Source organism: Schistocerca serialis, chromosome 8, assembly GCF_023864345.2.
Source record: "Schistocerca serialis cubense isolate TAMUIC-IGC-003099 chromosome 8, iqSchSeri2.2, whole genome shotgun sequence".
NCBI classification, from domain to species: domain Eukaryota; kingdom Metazoa; phylum Arthropoda; class Insecta; order Orthoptera; family Acrididae; genus Schistocerca; species Schistocerca serialis.
In genome coordinates, this window is record NC_064645.1 from 55,570,101 (window position 1) to 55,590,626 (window position 20,526).

General features: G+C 42.5%; 1 protein-coding gene across 1 annotated transcript in view; it reads left to right on the forward strand.

The window, feature by feature from the left end:
* The window catches only part of LOC126416665 (cGMP-dependent 3',5'-cyclic phosphodiesterase-like), a 263,554-nt gene that overhangs the window by 142,393 nt on the left and 100,635 nt on the right, over nucleotides 1–20,526 (forward strand). The window contains exon 7 of the mRNA XM_050084464.1: nucleotides 4,713–4,938. Within this exon, the coding sequence (XP_049940421.1) occupies nucleotides 4,713–4,938 (226 nt within the window). The remainder of the gene's footprint in view (nucleotides 1–4,712; nucleotides 4,939–20,526) is intronic.

Consider the following 20,526-nt stretch of genomic DNA (forward strand, 5'->3'; position numbering starts at 1 on the left):
TAAACTAACGTCCCCCTTGCCCAAGGCCTTATGGCCAAGGAACACTACCTTCCTCAGGGTCTTCCTGATACCAAACTCACCACCTCTTTCCTAATCCTCCAGACCAGTCACATTCTGTACCAACTTGTTTATGGGCCATCTAGAGGAATCCTTTCTATCCAGTCACACATAAAAGCCCTTGCTTGGTTAAGGGATACATGACATTTTCATGATCTTGACCCATGGCATATCCTACCTTTACTCTTTCCTCCACAACCTTAGCACCTGCTCTGAAGTCTGCTTCACCTGGTCCTTGTCAACTCAACGAGCTACTTTCCTAGATGTTGATCTCCACCTCTCAAATGGCTCAATAAATGCATCTTTTCATATCAAGTGCAGCAATCATTATCAGCAGCTCCTCTTTGATAACTGTCACCTGCCCCATGTCAAACTGTCTCTTCCTTACAGCCCACCCATGGCCACCGCATCTGTGGTGGAAAGCAGGAGTTGTTTAAATGTACCAGTGACCTTACCAGAGCCTTTATTGATAGACAGTATCCTATCCAGCTCATCTATAAACAGATCTCCCATGCCATTTCCTCCTCTGATGCAAGTAAACCTGGTAAACTGTCACTAACTAGCACTCTTCTGGCCTTGCAAACTCAACCACTTTCCTTACCAGGGCTTCGAGTACATCTCATTGTTTTCAGAAATTATGGATATCATACCCAGAATCCTATCTACTTCACTCAAAGCAGTGTTTCATTACCCATGTAACTTACAGATATTGTCCATCCCCATTCCAATCCTGCACACCATGGGTCATCCCTTCTGGTGACGCAGGTGCGAGACCTATCCCATACGTCCATCCACCATCTCATACCACAGTTGAGTCACAGACATTCTTACCCTACAAAAGACAGTGCAACATGTGAAAGCAGCCATGTTATATATCAGCTATGCTGTAATTATTGTGCAGCATTCTATGTGGGCATGACAGGTAACCAACTGTGTCCACTCACATGAATGGCCATTGCCAAACTGTGACCAGCCATAGATTTGACCATTCAGTTGCCAAACCTGCTGCACACCACAACCATAACGACTTTAACAGCTGCTTCACTACACTTGCAATTTGGATACTCTCTTTCAGCACAAGTTTCTCTGAACTACATGGGTGGAAATTGTCTCTCCAGCTTATCCTGCATTCATTCTCTCCTCCCTCCCTCCCTCCCTCCCTCCCTCCCTCTCCTCCCTCCCTTCCTCTCCTCCCTCTTCCCCCATTCCATCCCACTCCCATCCTCTCCCTTTCAACCTCACCTCCCTGTGTCCCCCTCTGACTCTATCTCCAGTTTTGTACCTCCTCCCTTCCCCCCCCCCCCCCCCCTCTCCTTATATCTCTTATATGCTCTGCTCCCTCAGAACTCATTTTATCTTGTGCACTGCTGAGTCAGCTGTCTTTCCTGCTCCTGCCTCACACTATCCCGCTACTTTCATTGATTCATGTGTCTTACCCTACCCCCTCCCCATTTGTATCACTCCAAGCAACTACTATCAGTAATTGGTAATAATGAATATTCCGTGTTGCTGTGGATGTGGTAGTGTGTACTTGGATGCCTGTGTGGTTATGAGTGTGAATGCCTGTAGCTTTTTCTAGAAAATGAGTCAGAGCTTGAAAGCTAATGAACACTGTATTCTGTTCCATGTATCTATGTGCCACAAGTCACTCCACTATAGGTTGGTGGTTGCTTTTCCCGTATTTTACATACAGGGCCATTCAAACAGAAGGAGCAGATTTAAAACATTTATTGATTCCAAAATACAAAAGATAAAAACACAATTCCAACGTTCCTGGAAAGAGAAAAGTTCAAATTTTTATGCGTTCAATGTGAGCACCCATTCCAGCACGTTTAATGGAAGAGGAGAAGCAGAAGATGAACTTCATCATTGGTGACTTCCCAGGTGTCCAGACCTCACACCTTGTGACTTTTATCTATGGGGTTGTGTAAAAGACTGTTTTTATCCACCCTATGCCTGATAGGCTTGAAAGTCTGCAACATCACATTGTTGAAGCTGTGAATTCGATAATGAGAGACCAGCTGCTCCATGTGTGGCAGAAAATGAGCCACTGTTTTGATTTTTGCCATGTAACACATGGTGCTCACATTGAATGTATAAAAATTTGAACTTTTCTCTTTCCAGGAATGTTGGAATTGGGTTTCTTTCTTTTGCAGTTTGGAAGCAATAAATATTTGGTATCTGTTCCTTCTTTTTGAATAGCACTGTGTTGTTCCTTGCAGGATTTTTATTATTGTAATCCAATCTTTTTACAATCCACATAAGAAAAGTTTGTGTTCTTGTGAACAGTGGCCCAGTATTGATTAAGACCACTATTTTTTTATCTCTTTTGCACATACAATAGATATATATAAGACTTTTAAAGTACTTTGTGCAACGTATTTAGTGACGTACCCCCTAAAACGTATACACATTTCTCGTCTCATAGTTAAACTCTTGTCAAGTAAACTGTGCATGTTTGTCATAAACCTATTGTTAGGTGGATACTGTTTCTTGATAGTTTGTTAATAGTCCATTGCAGTAGTTTAGGTCGTGAATATCTCTTTTTATGAGTTGTGTTCTCTACTGTACTTACAAACCAGCAATATTTTCTCCAGATGTTCTTTCCAAAGATAAATGTTTCTGTTACATTCACACGAGCAATAACAGAATACTTAAGTAGTCCATTGACAGTATAACAAACCAAATTAACATAATACAGCTTGATCCCCAAAGATACAAAATGCTGAAAATAAGTTCCACATGGTCTGATAATGAAAAAGGAGGAGCTAATTCAAGAATGAGACTTAAGTCATTTCTCAGACCCTGACCTAATGGAAAAGTTCGTGCTGAAAATGGTGTAGGCGTTAAACATTTCAATATTTTTTTACAGATTGTCTTATCTGCAAGTGACAAGTTGATGAATGGGTCTTCAAATCATCTGGCAGGCCTAGCTGCTGAACATCAGCCTCAACATGTTTACAGATTGTACAGAGACAATGAAAGATTTGCACCTGGGAAATATTTTTTTGCATATGTGATGGAAGTTTTCCCTTTTTTATGAAACCTACACACAAAATATATTTAAATTGAAGGTAATTAACAATTTGAATATATAAGGCATTGACCCTGCACTAAAAATTGAATCATGATCTACAAGGCCATGTTTGCTGGTAACACACAAATAGCATGTTAGGTCCCATTATTGTGTACTCAGGTTTTCTTGGCAAGGAGTTGTGCATCTAAATGTATGAAAGAAGCATTTAAAATTAATTGCACTTTCAGCTGTTGACACTATTTTGTTTCCACCAAGTTTCCTCTACAAAACATTAACCTTTTGATTATACTAATTTGTTTTACCCTGCCTACAGTGGTAATACACACTGAGCTAATTTTTGCACATTTAACCTTTTATGTTTTCCTCATAAATGTTTAACAGGTTACTGGCTCCTAATGAATCAAATTCTGTTTGGTTCCTTCGTGATCTCTTTAACTGTAATAATGTCCTGTGACACATCTTAAGGGATCCTGTCAATCTGAATCACCCATAGTCAGAGACCATTGCTCTGATATGCATGTTCAACAAAACTTTCTGTCTCTGTTGAGAAAGAAAATTTACAGACCAATAGAGTTCAGGTAACATGCAGATACAAGTAAAAATTGTAAAATGATGATTGTGAATTACTGAATTTCTTAGAAGACCACTTCTTTTTTCTTATTCAGTTGTCTGACAGTGCAGGCTATATTATCCCTGTTCACTGTAGTTGCTTTGAATGAGCATGACACTATTGTAGATATCTTTCTTTGAGCTACTAATCTTGTCAATCAATTGAAAAATTAAAGAAGCAATCTCCTTTGTAAATACCTACATTGTGACAAAATGGAAATGTGCTCACAAAAGCTATGAAATTATGAGACACAATTGCTGACCAGTAGTACCGAAAATTTCACATCCTTAAAGTGAAAACAGACCAGCAATTATGTCTCATTATTTTATGTGTGATTGTTATGCAGATCTAAAGCATGAAGATGATCAATGTGACAAGGATTTGAATTTCTCCTTGTCTGTTGATAGGTCTATTACCTTTAATACAAAATATGCCCATATAAAGGAAACTGCCCAAGATGGCTGCTTAAGCTTTTAAACTAAAGCGAAAAATATGAAATGTTGCACTCATTTATAAATGTGATTATTTGGTTTTCAACATATTGCATTTATGCAACTGATGATAACAGGAATTGTTCTCACTGTAGCACACTGGTGGTGGTAGTAGTGGTGGTGGTGGTGATACTGTTGCTGGCAATAGTTATGACCTTTTATTGTTAATATGATAGCATTTTTGAATAATTTCCATCAGTAGTTGTGCTTACTTTACTACTTTATGCTACAGATATGTTGTTTCAAAAAGTATTGTGAACCCTCTGTGTTTTGTAGATTAAGTGTGTGTATAATTAAATTGGCATAGTAAGCATATAGGTTGGATGCAGTATGTATTAGGATGAAGTATATATTTCACTGGTTTAAGCTTAACAGATTACTGAATTACACTGTTAACCTTTTTGAGCTTCCATGTAGTGTGTCAAAATGTTGCAACAAATTATCTCTCTAGTTCCTAAGTTGCACCTACTAATTTATAAGCCTTCTATAAAATAAGACTTTCCCCTTGTGTTTTCAGGAACATACTTTGCTTTCCTATTCACCATGAAAATGTCATAGTGGGAGTTGCCCAGATGTGTAACAAGAGAAATGGCTACTACTTTGATGTGTTCGATGAAGAAGTTGCAATGGCATTTAGTATTTACTGTGGCATAAGTATTATGCACAGCTTAGTGTATAAGAAGATACAAGAAGCACAGGCAAGGTACAAGATGGCAAATGAGCTTATGATGTATCACATGAAGGTATGTATCCTCCTCTGCTTTATGTATTTTTTGTTGCATTTAACACTACTATAGTGAGACTGATTTATTTATGTAGGAATTATTTAATTGCTTTTTCTAAATCATCTTAAATTCACTTTATTAATGTAGACCACAAGAAGAAAAGAAAGTAAGTTTAGAGTTTAATGTCCTGTAAAGAGTGAGGTCATTAAAGGTGGAGCACAAGCTTAGATTCTATAGGCATGTGGAAGGAAATTCGTTATGTCTTACCATCCCAGCATTTGCTGTAAGCAATTTAGGGAAGCAGCTGGAAATCTAAACCTGGATGACTGATTATTAATATTTTCCCACAGTGCCAATCCAGTCTCCATTGTATCTGCGTAGCTCACTGCATATAGCCTGGTCAGTAAATGTGTTTACTGTTCTCATTCCTTCTGTTCTAACTTTTAGGGGAGTTTCCATTTTCTCTCACACTAGATGGCTGCTGAAGTTCCAACTAAAAAGTTGTCTAGGTACCCAGATGTAAATTGTGGTCCATTACCTATCGGTCTTATTTTATGCAGGCCTCAAATTCTCCAACACACTTACACATATTCTTTCCTCTGGACTAAAATGATTCCAAGCAGTTGACCCGTATTGTAGTCTCCACTATAACTGCATAGCTCCCTTTATATAACCTGCTCTATAAAAGCTATTGGTGAGTGGTTACCTTTCTTTTATTTTATGTATAACTCATCTAGGAATTTCCATCGTTCTTACATTTTGTTGATTCTCCATCCAAGATAACATACTACATCATGCTCGTAAAGAAATCCTCAGTCTAGTCACAAATTCGCTTGATACCCCATATGAGTGTATTTAAAGTAGATGTGATACTGAGCCAAATGCTTTCTGGAAGTAATCTCTCTGAGTGCCTTGACCCATGGGTTTGAGGAAGCCACTTCGGAAAAGCACAAGTTGGGTTTCCCATTATAGAAGCTTTCAGTAAGCTTGCTGGCTGGCGTGATGGAGGTAATTCTTTTTGAGATACCTTATTATGTTTGATCTCAGAATATGTTCTAAATTTTTACAAGAAATGGGTGTCAAGGAAACTGGACAGTATTTTGTATCCATCTTGTAGATGGATGTGATATGGGCGTTGTTCAAACCACTGGGCAGAGGTTTTGGTTCATGGGATCAATTGTATGTTATGGTTAAAAGAGGAGCTTACACAGCCACAAAGTCAGTAGAGAATCTGAGAAGTGGTAAAACACTTGTCTTGATTCCCAAAATAGTTTTATTTATCATGTAATGATGTTGGTATGTTGCAGCTTCAGCATTGTTAGCACAATTTGATTCCTTCATTAACAGTTTCATTATGTCGAATTTCCTAAGTCGGTTGGCCACAATGTAGTTACGGATCAGAATAAGAAGCAACAGTATACTCTCTGCTGATTTTAATAAATATATTTCTTAGTTTCACTGCATTGTTGCGATGTATTCCTTGTAATATATTGTCTTTTATTGTGTGTTTCGATGAACCCTCTGCCAAGCACTTAAATGTGAATTGCAGAGTAGTCATGTAGATGTAGACATAGAAGTGACAAAATGTATTAAATGAGATAACAACAACAATAATAATAATAAGTAACAAAACACAGAACTGATAAATCGTATTTGAAATATTAATGTATGATGTAGGTTACAAAACTGATGTACAGGGTGTCCATAAAGTCCCTTTACAACTTCAAAATTTTATTACAACAGCAGTTTTTGAAATATTTTAACATTTCTTTTATTGTAATCAGTGTTTATAAAAGTTTTTGACAGTGTTTAATAGACGTCTATATGGGCACCTTTAGTTGCACGAAGCACATCAAGACTGTACTCCGGGCACTGATAACCTCGCTGTTGTGCGCCCTAAAACACTAATCATCATCATCAAGACTGTACTCAATTTCTTACCATGTTCGCTGTAGCATAGCGTCATCAATGGTTGCAATGGCATTACAAATCCTGTGCTTCAAGTCAGCAATGTCCTGTATCTGCGTTTGATACACAATATCTTTTACATACCCCTATAAAAAAAGTCCAAGGGATTGATATCTGGCGAACGCGGTGGCCAAGAAATTGACCCCTCCCTCCCAATCCATCTGCTGGGAAATGTCTTATTGAGTAACCAACGAACATACAGTCCCCAATGCCTCCCAATCCATCTGCTGGGAAATGTCTTATTGAGTAACCAACGAACATACAGGCCCCAATGTGGTGGTGCACCATCTTTCTGGAAAATGATAGTTGGTTGTAAGTCAATCAGTTGTGGTGCTACATATTCAGTCAGAAGGTTGAGGTAAACATCTGCAGTAATTGTTGACTTGTTGAAGAAAAATGGACCAAATTATTCCACACCACACATTCACTTTTGGACTATCCCGGTGAAGCTCCCTAGTCACATGGGGGGGGGGGGGGGGGGGTGTGTTCAGATCCCCAGATTCTCACATTGTGTCTGTTTAATGTCCCAGAAACATGAAAAGTTGCCTCATCACTGAAACAAACTCTCTTGAGGAATGCTTCATCCTCCGAAAGGCGTTCCAGCATGTTGAGTGCAAACTCTGTCCATTTTGGCTTGTCATTTGGCTCAAGTGTCTGTAACAGTTGCACTTTGTAAGCGTACAACCGTAAGTTCTTGTGGAGGACCTTATGTACAGTTGAACGTGGTAGTTGCAACTGTCTGGCAGCAGTGCGGGTGGACTTCGTAGGTGAACAAGTGAAGGCATTTAAAACGCAAGTGGTGGATCTCTTCCATACTTCGTTCCGAAGTTTCGTTAAGTCTGAACATCCGATTTTGTCTCAGTAAACCACAACACACATTGTGCCTTCTCTTGAGGAGTTGCCATTTTATAGAGCTTCAGTTCCTTCCATCAACAGAGTATCTGAAACCCAAAATTTTAGTATATATAAAAACTTTAGTAAACAGTGATTACTATAAAGGAAATTTTGTTAAAATATTTCAACAACTGCCGTCGTAATAAAATTTTGAAGTTGTATAGGGACTTCATGGACACCCTGTATCATGTTAGTTAGTACAAATGATTAAGAACCACTGATCAGATTCATTACACCCTGTACAAGACACAATCATACCACTGATACGCCACTCACAGTCAGATGGGCAAGTAGTGATTGCTCCTGTACTTCCTGTAGGGACACACTGTTCACTGTTCACTGGAGAGGGTAGTGCTTCGGGTACCTTTGCTATCTCTGATACATGACGTGGTAGCTGTCCCAACACTCCCATTCTCACCAGCTTCCAATTGCTTGACAGTAGTGACGGTGGTTTCCAGCTGTTTGCATATCTCAATTGTCTCATCCCCCACCTGAGAACAGCATTTACAGTGGAACTGCCTTGTGGCTGGTGCAATATTTTATAAAATGATAAACAAATAACTTTGAACTAAGCTTGCTGAATCTCTCTTTATTTCTGATTTTGTTAAGATAATAAGTATTAGTAGTTCCCTTTAAGAACTGAAGTGATGAACATTCAAAAAGAGATTTCCATTACCTTATGCAACAGGAATATCTTGGATAAAAAGTTACTGATTACCTGAAATTTTTTGTTGGAGGTTAAGGCCATTAACAAACCGGATATAGTATTAGTTATTAATAAATGCAGACAGTATACTCTCTTGTTTATGCTCTTCATGGATATGCTGCCAGATACGATTGTCTTCACTACACGATATTTCGACGATCCACCTGACTGCCATCTTCAGGTGTGGTCGCTGAGTACACGCCGGCTTGATTGCGTACTCAGCAATCACACCTGAAGATGGCGAACAGATGGATCTCCGAAATACCATGTAGTGAAGACTATCATATCTGTCGGCATACCCATGAAGAGCATAAACATATAAGATGCCAGGAAAATCTACAGAATCACTATATACTCTCTTATTGAAAGAAAAACCTTAAATATAACAATACCTGAGTTATAATATTATCATGACTTAATCATAATTAAGTCCAAATGTGAAAACAGAGTCAACAGTGGAGTGCGACACCTAGTACTGAAAGCACATTTATTACAGACACCAATGTACAGAAAGGAAAGGACTGCCTATTGTATTGAAAGTGCTGCTATTTATACAAACATTGAATTTTCCAGAATATTCAAATATTACAAACAATAAATTTTGAAAACCTTTATTAAGAAATGTTTGCCATTTGTCATGTTTGAATTGGTGACCTGCATCATGCCAACCAACATTGCTGAATGCCACTCCATATTGAATGCATCAAAGCTTGTGGCATAGTTCTCTCTCTCCTGAAGAAACAGTGACTCACTGTGTTAGAAGACTAGATCAAGATCTTGATAATGGTCCTCTGTATGGCAGTGCTGGAGGATCCCCAGGTGTGAATCATTTTGTCACGATCCTGTTGAAGCTTCGCGATTATCAAGTGAGCCTTCAGTTTCTTTAATGAGAAGCCTCCATCATCGATCAAGACCTCAGACTTTTATAGTGCTTTATAGAAAGGACATAGGTGACATCTCTGTGCTTTTGTCTTCTTAATGTATGATCATAAGCCTCAAATATATTAGTGACATTCGACAAGTGACTTAGGATAGGATATGATATGGCCCAATGTAATATTTTAGTAACTTTTCTGATGGTCCCACTTTCTGCACAGGTGTAAAAATTCATAACAAGTTTTCCGAGCTGTATCCCACTGGCTATTGTTCTTTATCTAGGCATCCAGTCAGCAGCCTTGCTTCTTTGGTCCTGGTGGTGAGATGGTTCCCATAGCCAACCAAAGTATTGTGCGGTTAAAATGCAAACAGTGTATGTATTGTCGTTTTGACCTCGTGACTGTGAAGCAGAAAGAATGGTGTGAATCCCGTAATGTCTTGCTTTGCTGTGTTACTTACAAATGTCATAACATGTAGTATTACATCCCCTTCTCACTGTTCAACATCATCATATATTAAAAATATGTCTGCCAATGTCTTATCAAAGCATTATGTGAAGTCATTAGACAATTGTGATCCTGTGAGTGATGTCCCAGTGCAAAATTACCTTTGATATTAGTCTTGATTGGAAAACTTTTGCTCGGTCAGAGATCATCACATTGGAATGCTCCATGTTTCAAAATATGTCTTCTCAAGGAACCTCATAATTTCTGGAGCTTAGGCAGTCAGTACAGCTTTGGTGACAGCATAGCAGGTGAGGTAGTCAATGCAGACTATTATCCATTGATTCCCCCTATTATCCATCAATTCCCATTTGTTAACTTCGAGCACCACACCAAGAGGTCAATGTTAATCTGTTGGAATGGCACTGCTGCAGGCAGACTTGGTACCAGATGCCCCAGAGGTAATTGTTCATGTGCCTTCCAGATCAGTATAGACCTGGCAATGATACATGCATGTGATTCTGTCCAGTGTTTTCATGAATTCTAGGTTACCACATTCCGTTTATTAATTGGAGTTCACATTTGGTTGGTTCCTTTGTTTTCATGGCTTCTATGGTTTCCAGCAGTGCTGAATCTTTCCTCTGTGTAGCAGCAGTGCCATTTAATCCAGCAGTGACTGAGACTTTATCTACACTGCTGTGTTTCACCAAAGGCTTCCTTGAAAGACAGACAGCGTCCCTATGTTTACGCCCAATTTTGTGTACTACTGTGATGCCATATGCCTGAAGCCATAATTCCCATTCAACGGATCCATCAGCACAGAGAACGGTGGTCTATCACAACTATGAATGAAATCAAACAATGGAAAATCCAGGATGGAATGTAACAATACTAGAGAAGGAAAGTTGCTACTCACCATATAGTGGAGATGCTGAGTCGCGATAGACACAATAAAAAGATTCATAGCTTTCGGCCATTAAGGCCATTGTCAGCAGTCTCTCTCTCTCTCTCTCTCTCTCTCTCTCTCTCACACACACACACACACACACACACACACACACACACACACTCACGCAAGCGCAACTTGCTCACACATCTGCCGTCTCAGAGAGCTCAAACTACACTGCGAGCAGCAGTACCAGTCCATGATGGGAGTGGCAACTGGGTCGGGGTAAGGAGGAGGCTGGGGTGGGAAGGGGGAGGGATAGTATGGTGGGAGTGGCGGACAGTGAAGTGTTGCAGTTTAGACGAAGGGTGGGAGAGAAGGTGTGGAGGGGGAAGGGGGTAAGTAACAGAAAGGAGAGAAATAAAAATAAATTAAATGACTGGGTGTGGTGGTGAAATGACGGCTGTGTAGTGCTGGAATGGGAACAGGGAGGGGGCTGGATGGGTTAGGACAGTGACTAATGAAGGTTGAGGCCAGGAGGGTTACAGGAACATAGGATTTGTTGCAGGGAAAGTTCCCACCTGCGCAATTCAGAAAAGCTAGTGTTGGTGGGAAGGATCCATATGGCACAGGCTGTGAAGCAGTCATTGAGATGAGGCCACAGTTTGTTGATGGCCGTTCATGCGAACAGACAGCTTGTTGGTTGTCATGCCTACATAGAATGCAGCACAATGGTTGCAGCTTAGCTTGTAAATCACATGACTGGTTTCACAGGTAGCCCTGCCTTTGATGGGATAGGTGATGTAGTGACCGGACTGGAGTAGGTGGTTGTAGGAGGAAGTATGGGACAGGTCTTGCATCTAGGTCTATTTCAGGGCTATGAGCCATGCGGTAAGGGATTGGGAGCAGGGCTTGTGTAAGGATGGATGAGTATATTGTGTAGGTTCGGTGGACAGCAGAATACTACGGTAGGAGGGGTGGGAAGGATAGTGGGTAGGACATTTCTCATTTCAGGACACGACAAGAGGTAATCTAAACCCTGGTGGGGAATGTAATTCAGTTGCTCCAGTCCCGGATGGTACTGAGTTATGAGGGGAATGCTCCTCTGCGGTCGGACTGTGGGACTTTGGGAGGTGGTGGGAGACTGTAAAGATAAGGCACAGGAGATTTGTTTTTGTACAAGAATGGGAGGATAATTACAGTCAGTGAAGGCTTCAGTGAGACCCTCGGTATATTTGAGGAGGGACTACTCATCACTGCAGATGTGACGACCATGGGTGGGTAGGCTGTACGGAAGGGGCTTCTTGGTATGAAACGGGTGGCAGCTGTCGAAGTGGAGGTATTGCTGATGGTTAGTAGATTTGATATGGACGGAGGTACTGATGTAGCCATCTCTGAGGTGGAGGTCAACATCTAGGCCCATCCCAGAACCTCTCCCCAGAGTGCATCTCTCTACTTACCCCTACCACTCCCACACTCCCACCTTCTACATGGTTCCTAAAGTCCATAAACCCAACCACCCAGGATGCCCCATTGTGGCCGGTTACTGTGCCCCCACTGAGAGAATCTCTGCTCACATAGACCAACACTTTCAGCGTATTACCCGGAACCTATCCTCCTATATAAAAGGTACCAACCATTTCCTCGACCGACTCTCCACAGTTCTTTTCTCTTTACCACGCGGTGGCCTGCTCATCACTATTGATGCCACCTTCCAGTACACTAACATTCCTAATGCTGATGGCCTTACTACTATCGAACACTACCTTCCCAGATGGTCTATGGATTCCAAACCAACAACCTCCTTCCTAGTCTCCATGACCAACTATATCCTCACCCACAATTACTTCTCCTTTGAAGCCATTACCTACAAACAAATCCGTGGTATGGCTATGGGCACCCGCATGGCACCATCCTATGCTAACCTATTCATGGGCCATCTAGGGGAATCCTTTCTAAAAACCCAGAATCCTACACCCCTCACCTGGTTCAGATTCATTGATGAAATCTTTGCTATCTGATTTGAAGGTGAGGACACCTTATTCACATTCCTCCAGAACCTCAACATCTTCTCCCCCATTTCTTTTGCCTGGTCCTACTCAACCCAACAAGCCACCTTCCTAGATGTTGACCTCCACCTCAGAGATGGCTACATCAGTACCTCTGTCCATATCAAATCCACTAACCACCAGCAACACCTCCACTTCGACAGCTGCCACCCATTTCATACCAAGAAGTCCCTTCCGTACAGCCTACCCACCCATGGTCGTCACATCTGCAGTGATGATAGTCCCTCCTCAAATATACTGAGGGTCTCACTGAAGCCTTCACTGACTGTAATTATCCTCCCATTCTTGTACAAAAACAAATCTCCTGTGCCTTATCTTTACAGTCTCCCACCACCTCCCAAAGTCCCACAGTCCGACCACAGAGGAGCATTCCCTTCATAACTCAGTACCATCCGGGACTGGAGCAACTGAATTACATTCCCCACCAGGGTTTAGATTACCTCTTGTCGTGTCCTGAAATGAGAAATGTCCTACCCACTATCCTTCCCACCCCTCCTACCGTAGTATTCTGCTGTCCACCGAACCTACACAATATACTCATCCATCCTTACACAACCCCTGCTCCCAATCCCTTACCTCATGGCTCATACCCCTGTAATAGACCTAGATGCAAGACCTGTCCCATACATCCTCCTGCCACCACCTACTCCAGTCTGGTCACTAACATCACCTATCCCATCAAAGGCAGGGCTACCTGTGAAACCAGTCATGTGATTTACAAGCTAAGCTGCAACCACTGTGCTGCATTCTATGTAGACATGACAACCAACAAGCTGTCTGTCTACATGAACGGCCACCGACAAACTGTGGCCAAAAAACAAGTGGAGCACCCTGTAGCTGAACACGCTGCCAAACATGATACCCCTCATCTCAATGACTACTTCACAGCCTGTGCCATATGGATCCTTCCCACCAACACCAGCTTTTCTGAATTGCGCAGGTGGGAACTTTCCCTGCAATAAATCCTATGTTCCCGTAACCCTCCTGGCCTCAACCTTCGTCAGTCACTGTCCTAACCCATCCAGCCACCTCCCTGTTCCCATTCCAGCACTACACAGCCGTCATTTCACCACCACAGTCTTTTAATTTATTTTTATTTTATTTTTATTTAGGCCTTAATGGCCGAAAGCTATGATTGTGTGAATCTTTTTATTGTGCCTGTCGTGACTCAGCATCTCCGCTATATGGTGAGTATCAACTTTCCTTCTCTCGTATTGTTACAACTATGAATGGTTTGCCAAATAAATGCACTCAGAATTTGTTGATGGTCCAAACAACTAAAAGGCACTCTTTCTCAGTTGTAGAGTTTGTATCGAAATCGGAGAGTACTCTGGAAGCATAAGCTATCACCTTTTCGGCACCATCCTGAAACGCACCTATCCAGTAACCACTAGTGTCGGTATGAATTCCAGTCTCAATATTCACATTTGATAGTGCTTGGACTGGTGAAGATAGTAGCACCTCCTTAAAGACAAGGAAAGATCAGAAACGTCTTTCTTGCACCGTGATCCAGAAAATTTTTTCATAACCCTGCAAGTTCTTGCAAGGGCGTGCATTGGTACAGAAGTCCTTTATGAATCGTTGGTAATACGAGCACATTCAGAGAAAACTTCTCAGATCACAAATGTGCCAAGGAGGGGAAGATCTGTGACTGCCGTTATTTTCTCTGGATCGAGACACGTGCCATCAACATTCAACAGGTGTCCTAAGATTTTCATTCCTTGGGCATTGAAGGGTGGCATCTTTGTGTATTCAAGCAGAGGCCTCCAGTATTAACACAGTTCAGTGTGGTTGGCAGGTGGCTTAAATTTTCTGCAAATGTCTTCAAAAATATAACAATGTGATCCAGATAGCAAAAACATGTCATCCATTTAAGGTGTTGAAGCAGGTGTTTGTCATATGCTCGAAGATGGTGGGAGCATTTCATAGTCCAAAAGGCATAACTTCGAACTCATAGAGGCCATTGTGTGGAATAAAGTAAGTCTCTCCTGGCAAACTTCATCACCCTTGAGTTGCCAGTGGCCTTTCTGCATCTATACAGTTGAGAAATGTTTTGCTCTTTTCAAGTAGACTCATGTTTCATCAATGCATGGCAATGGGTAGACATCTTTCTTCATGGTTTTGTTCAGTTGCTGGTAGTTGATGCAGAAACACCATGTGCTTCCTTCTGTGTGTGTTTGCTGGGTACGGACTTGGTAACCTTGGGGTTTCTGAGATGGAGGCTGGTTAGCACTGCCAGTTCTCTGTTACCATATGCTCTGTGCATGCTTCAGCAGTGATCATCGTGCGGTGGAATGTTATGTGTTACAAGGAATGGGGCTCTTTGCTTGACCACCCGTATTGCAAGGATGGCAAAAGCCTCTCTATATATAGAATAAATAAATAAATAAATAAAAAATAGGCCCAATCTCAGGGTGTGCTGCCCTTTAATGAGAGACGTGGCTGTTGAGGTGGAAACATCGTTAGCAGGCAACCTCTGGGGATTTTTCTGCACCTGAGTTGTATGAGGCTTACTCAGGCACACGGGCTCTGTATAAGTGGACCCTTGTGTCCTCAGCTGCTCGTGGAACCGATACCCATGAAATCTTCCTCTTCTCCTCCCAGTGTGATGGGTGTAATGCCTGGGATTACTCACACCCATTCACCCGAAAGAATGAGGGAGGGTAGTCCTCCTAAGAGGAAGAAGGGGACGTTTGAAAAAGTGTTCCCCTTATATGTCCATAAGGGTTTAGAAGGGCTTGCTGGTACCCTAAAGTCTATCTAGCAGTTGTCAAATGGTTCCTTGCTGGTCAAGACTAACCGGGCAAAGCAAGTGGAACTACTTAGGAAGTCACAGCAATTGGGTGAATATGACATCATTGTTGAGATGCATAACACACTTAACTCCAGCAAAGGTGTGGTCACCTGCCGTGACATTATGGACAGTGACATTGTCAAACTCAAATAGGAGTGGATGTCACAGGGTATAGTGGATGTAGAGAAATGGACTCGTAGGAATAGTGGAGAAACTGAGAAGACCGCCACCTTCATTGTGACCTTCAGTTCTCCGCACTACCTGAACACATCATTGCAGGTTTCCTCCAACACGGGGTTAGGCTCTATGAACCTAACCCTATGCGTTGCTTCAGATGCCAGCGTTTTGGCCATACAGTGCTGAGTTGCGGAGGTGAAGCGACCTTAGGGGAAGTGTGAAAAGGCAGTCCAAGAAGCTGGGCTGACTGGCTATCTCCATTAGTCTGCATTAACTGCTCTGGGAGCCATCCGGTTTTGTGCCGAGACTGCCCTGCTTTTGTAGAGAAAGACACAATTCAGGAATAAAAGTGACCAAGCAGATCCTCTACGCAGGAACCAAAACAGAATATAAGGTGATGAAACCCCCTGTCTTTGCCACTTCTAATGCATCCTTGATGCAGAAACCTGTTCCTGAAGTCAACGCTTCGACACAGACGACGTCCAGCATATCACTATCCACCACCAGCAGCTGTAGTTGCATCTGTATGTGCAAAAGTGAAGTTGAAGGCATAGTGAGCCAGGCAACTACAACAGAAGACATCAGCAATGCTTTCACAGTGAGCATCCCCAAAGTACGCCAAAAGCAGAGTGCCTCCCAACCGCCACTTTCTTCAAAGAAAAGTGCCTCCTACCACCTTCTTTCCCCCTCATCCTTGCTGGGAAAGGGAGCAGGGAAAGAATCTCAGCATGCAGATTGAAAGCTTTCTCGGGTGCCATTCTGGCATGTCTGAATAATGATGAGACATCATGGATTCTGATGCCTCATCACCAGACCCAGGCAGCCCCTCCACTCCACCTCACTCTACAAGTGCCTCGCCAACCCTGTGCAAGGACAGGGGTAAATCAAGAGCACGTTGTTGAAATGGCTCCTATATAAATGGAATATGAATGAATAGATACAGGACTCATCGGGAATAATTGTATAGGACAGACCCTTTTGCCTTTGAAGACAAGAAGAAGGACTCATCTGGAAGAATTGTATAGGACAGACCCTTTGGCCTTTCTCTTCAGGAGACTCATTTTAAAGAGACTGACATGCCTATACTTGTGGCTATCACCTCTACAGAAAAGACGACCTTACTGGTGACAGGGTGAAAGGTGGGGTTACAGTAGTTGCTGTTCAGATAATGGTCCATGTTGCATTCACAGTGTGCTTTGTCTAGCTACCTCCCCATGAGCATCTTGACAGTGGAGTCCTCACTCATCTTCTTGATGAACTACCCCATCACCTTCCCCTTTTAGGAGACTTCAGTGCACACAGTATGCTGTGGGGTTCTAACACCACTTACCCAAAGGTCGGATACTCAAGAATCTGATATGCACTATAGATATCATGCTGATGAACATGGGTCAAGCTACACATTTAAGAACTGCTACAGGTTTGTCTACAGCCATAGACCTGCTCAATGGAAAGTGGGTGATGATCTTCATTATAGCAGCCACTACCCTATCTGGATCTTATCTGCCTGATGGAGCAGATCCTGAAAGCAACCCGCCGAGATGGTTGTTCAAAAAGGCTAACTGGTTGCTTTACAGACAGTTAGTTGTCTTCGAGCAATGTGACGGCGTTCAGAATTGGGTGGATCACATTACAACCATGATTCACCATGCCACTGATGAATTTGTCCCAAAGTCATTGGGAACACCTAGGAGGTGACCTGACCCTTGGTGGAATGACGAGTGTCATTCTGCAGTCAGGGACAGGAGGGCGGCTACACACAGATTCAGTTGATGCCCTACATTTGAGAATCTTGCAAACTTTCAAATGGCACGTGGAAGGGCCAGGCGAATAATTCGGCAACATAAGCAGAGGTCTTGACAAGAGTTTCTCAACTCCATCTGTAGGTGCACATTTGCAAGTAAAGTATGGGAAGCCATCAGGAGAATCTTAAGGTGCAACTCACAAAAGCCAATAGCAGCTGTATGAATACAGGAAGGGGGGGGGGGGGGGGGTCTCGTAACATCACTGAGAGCCATAGCTCAGACAATGGCTGAATCATATAGGTCCCTTACGGCAAATTACAGCCAGGATCCTACTTTCCGTAGCCATTGGGAGACACAGGAGAAGGCTGATTTTGATTTCAGTTCCACCAATGTGGAGGAATAGAACCAGCCTTTCTGTCTGTGGGAATTGGATTCTGCATTGTCAGTAGCTTGTGGTATGACACATGGAAACAACCTGATGATGTACAGCTTGTTGACACTGTTGGACCCACAATTGAAGAGGTCTTCCTTCAGCTCTTTAATCATATTTGGATGATGGGAGACTTTCCCAACTCCTGGAAAGAATCTGTTGTAGTCCCAGTTTTAAAACTAGTGGAGAATCAGACAGGTCGCAGTAGTTATTGTGGTATTAGCCTGACAAGCTGCATAGGAAGGACACGAGCATATGGTCAGGAAGCGCTCTCGAAACCAGGTGCCTGTTAAATTGGTCCTAGTGTGGGTTCAGCAGGTATCAATCCACACTTGACCAAGCAAGTTGTTAGCACACGAGACTTGCGTTCAGCAGGACGATGGTTGAAACTCGCATTCGGCCATCACGATTTAGGTTTTACATGATTTCCCTAAATTGCTTCAGGCAAATGCCGAGATGGTTCCTTGGGAAGGTGACGGCTGACTTCCTTCCACAATCCTCCCCTAATCTAATGGGACTGATGATCTTGTTGTTTGGTTTCCTCCCACAAATCAACAAGAACAACAACTTCCCGCTCGATAACCTGGCCATGCTTGAAGCAGAAATTCAACAAGCTTCCTTCATAAGCAACACACTGTCGGTGTTTATTTCAATTTTTAAAAGGCTTACGACACCATCTGGAGGCATAGTATTTTGTCATACATCTTTCAATGGAGATTCTGTGGATGTCTACTCACCTTCATACAGTCCATTATTTTGGACAGATATTTTAGATACAAGGTTGGGAATGTCCTGTCTGACCATTTTCTCAATTGTTCTGTCATGTTTACTGATATTGTCCTGATGATAGGACTCCCAGAACAGTTTTTAGTTTATTATGTGGAATTGTGTGCTATCCTGAGGGCAGTGGAGCAAATGGGATGACGTCATAACGAGAAATTTCTCATCTGTTAAGATTCTCAAGGTGCCCTTCTCACTGTTGGACAGATTTACGCAGTAGATCGGGTGGTGTGAGAAGTGTAGGATGCTCTCCTTCTCTTGCAAAGGCAGGACAAGGAAATCATTTTCTGCTGAGTTCTAGGACACACAGGGATTTGGGGAAATGAACTCCCTGAGCGGCTGCCAAGAAAGCTTGCTCCTTTCCTCATCCTGCTCACTGTCAGTCCCCCTGCAGGCTGTCGCTTCATTTGTGACCAGGAAGGCTGTGTGTTGGTGGGAGACTCAGTGGCTGTAAGCGAGGAATAGTAAACTGTGTTCCATAAAACTTTCAGTGCAACCGTGGCTTACCTCTTTCTGCCCACGATGGTTTGAAGAAGTAGCTGTTACACAGTTTAGAGAGGGACATTGCCCATTGACACGTGGCTTCCTCTTTTGTTGGAAGGACCCTCAGTATGTCAGAATGTGTGACACAATACGATATGTTTAACTGAGTACATTTTATAGGATGACCTGAGGGGTGAACTGTGTCTCCCACAGGATCTGCGTTCTATTTTAACTGATAATGAGGCAATGTTGTTCGTGTTTTAAGATTTTTTGTGGTGTCGGAATTCTTCCCAAAATATTGATTGCACAATTTCAGTGAGTCACCCAGTGGTTGGGTCACTCAAGTAGTCATCCAACTGCAGTGATCTGTCCATTTTAACCGTGTTTCTTACAGTTATTTTATACATAGTTTTATCTACCTATTCTGCCGTGTCTCGTTGAGGCTTTATTATGGACTTTTCTGAAGCTCACCTTATTGGGGCTGCCTTGTCATTCTTGTGGAGGAATGAAATGTGGTTTTCTGTTTTATTGACATTTTTTTCACAATTTTCACTGTACTCATCAGTATAGGGCTATTACAAATGATTGAAGTGATTTCATAAATTCACTGTAGCTCCGTTCATTGACATATGGTCATGACATACTACAGATACGTAGATAAACTCATAAAGTTTTGTTCGGATGAAGCCGCACTTCAGGTTTCTGCCGCCAGAGCGCTCGAGAGCGCAGTGAGACAAAATGGCGACAGGAGCCGAGAAAGCGTATGTCGTGCTTGAAATGCACTCCCATCAGTCAGTCATAACAGTGCAACGACACTTCAGGACGAAGTTCAACAAAGATCCACCAACTGCTAACTCCATTCGGCGATGGTATGCGCAGTTTAAAGCTTGTGGATGCCTCTGTAAGGGGAAATCAACGGGTCGGCCTGCAGTGAGCGAAGAAACGCTTGAACGCATGCGGGCAAGTTTCGTGCATAGCCCGTGGAAGTCGACGAATAAAGCAAGCAGGGAGCTAAACGTACCACAGCCGATGGTTTGGAAAACCTTACGGAAAAGGCTAAAGCAGAAGCATTTCTTAAACAGGAGATTGGAAAACCGATGGATTGGTCGTGGTGGAGATCATGATCAACAATCCATGTCATGGCCTCCACGCTCTCCCGACTTAACCCCATGCGATTTCTTTCTGTGGGGTTATGTGAAAGATTCAGTGTTTAAACCTCCTCTACCAAGAAACGTGCCAGAACTGCGAGCTCGCATCAACGATGCTTTCGAACTCATTGATGGGGACATGCTGCGCCGAGAGTGGGAGGAACTTGATTATCGGCTTGATGTCTGCCGAATCACTAAAGGGGCACA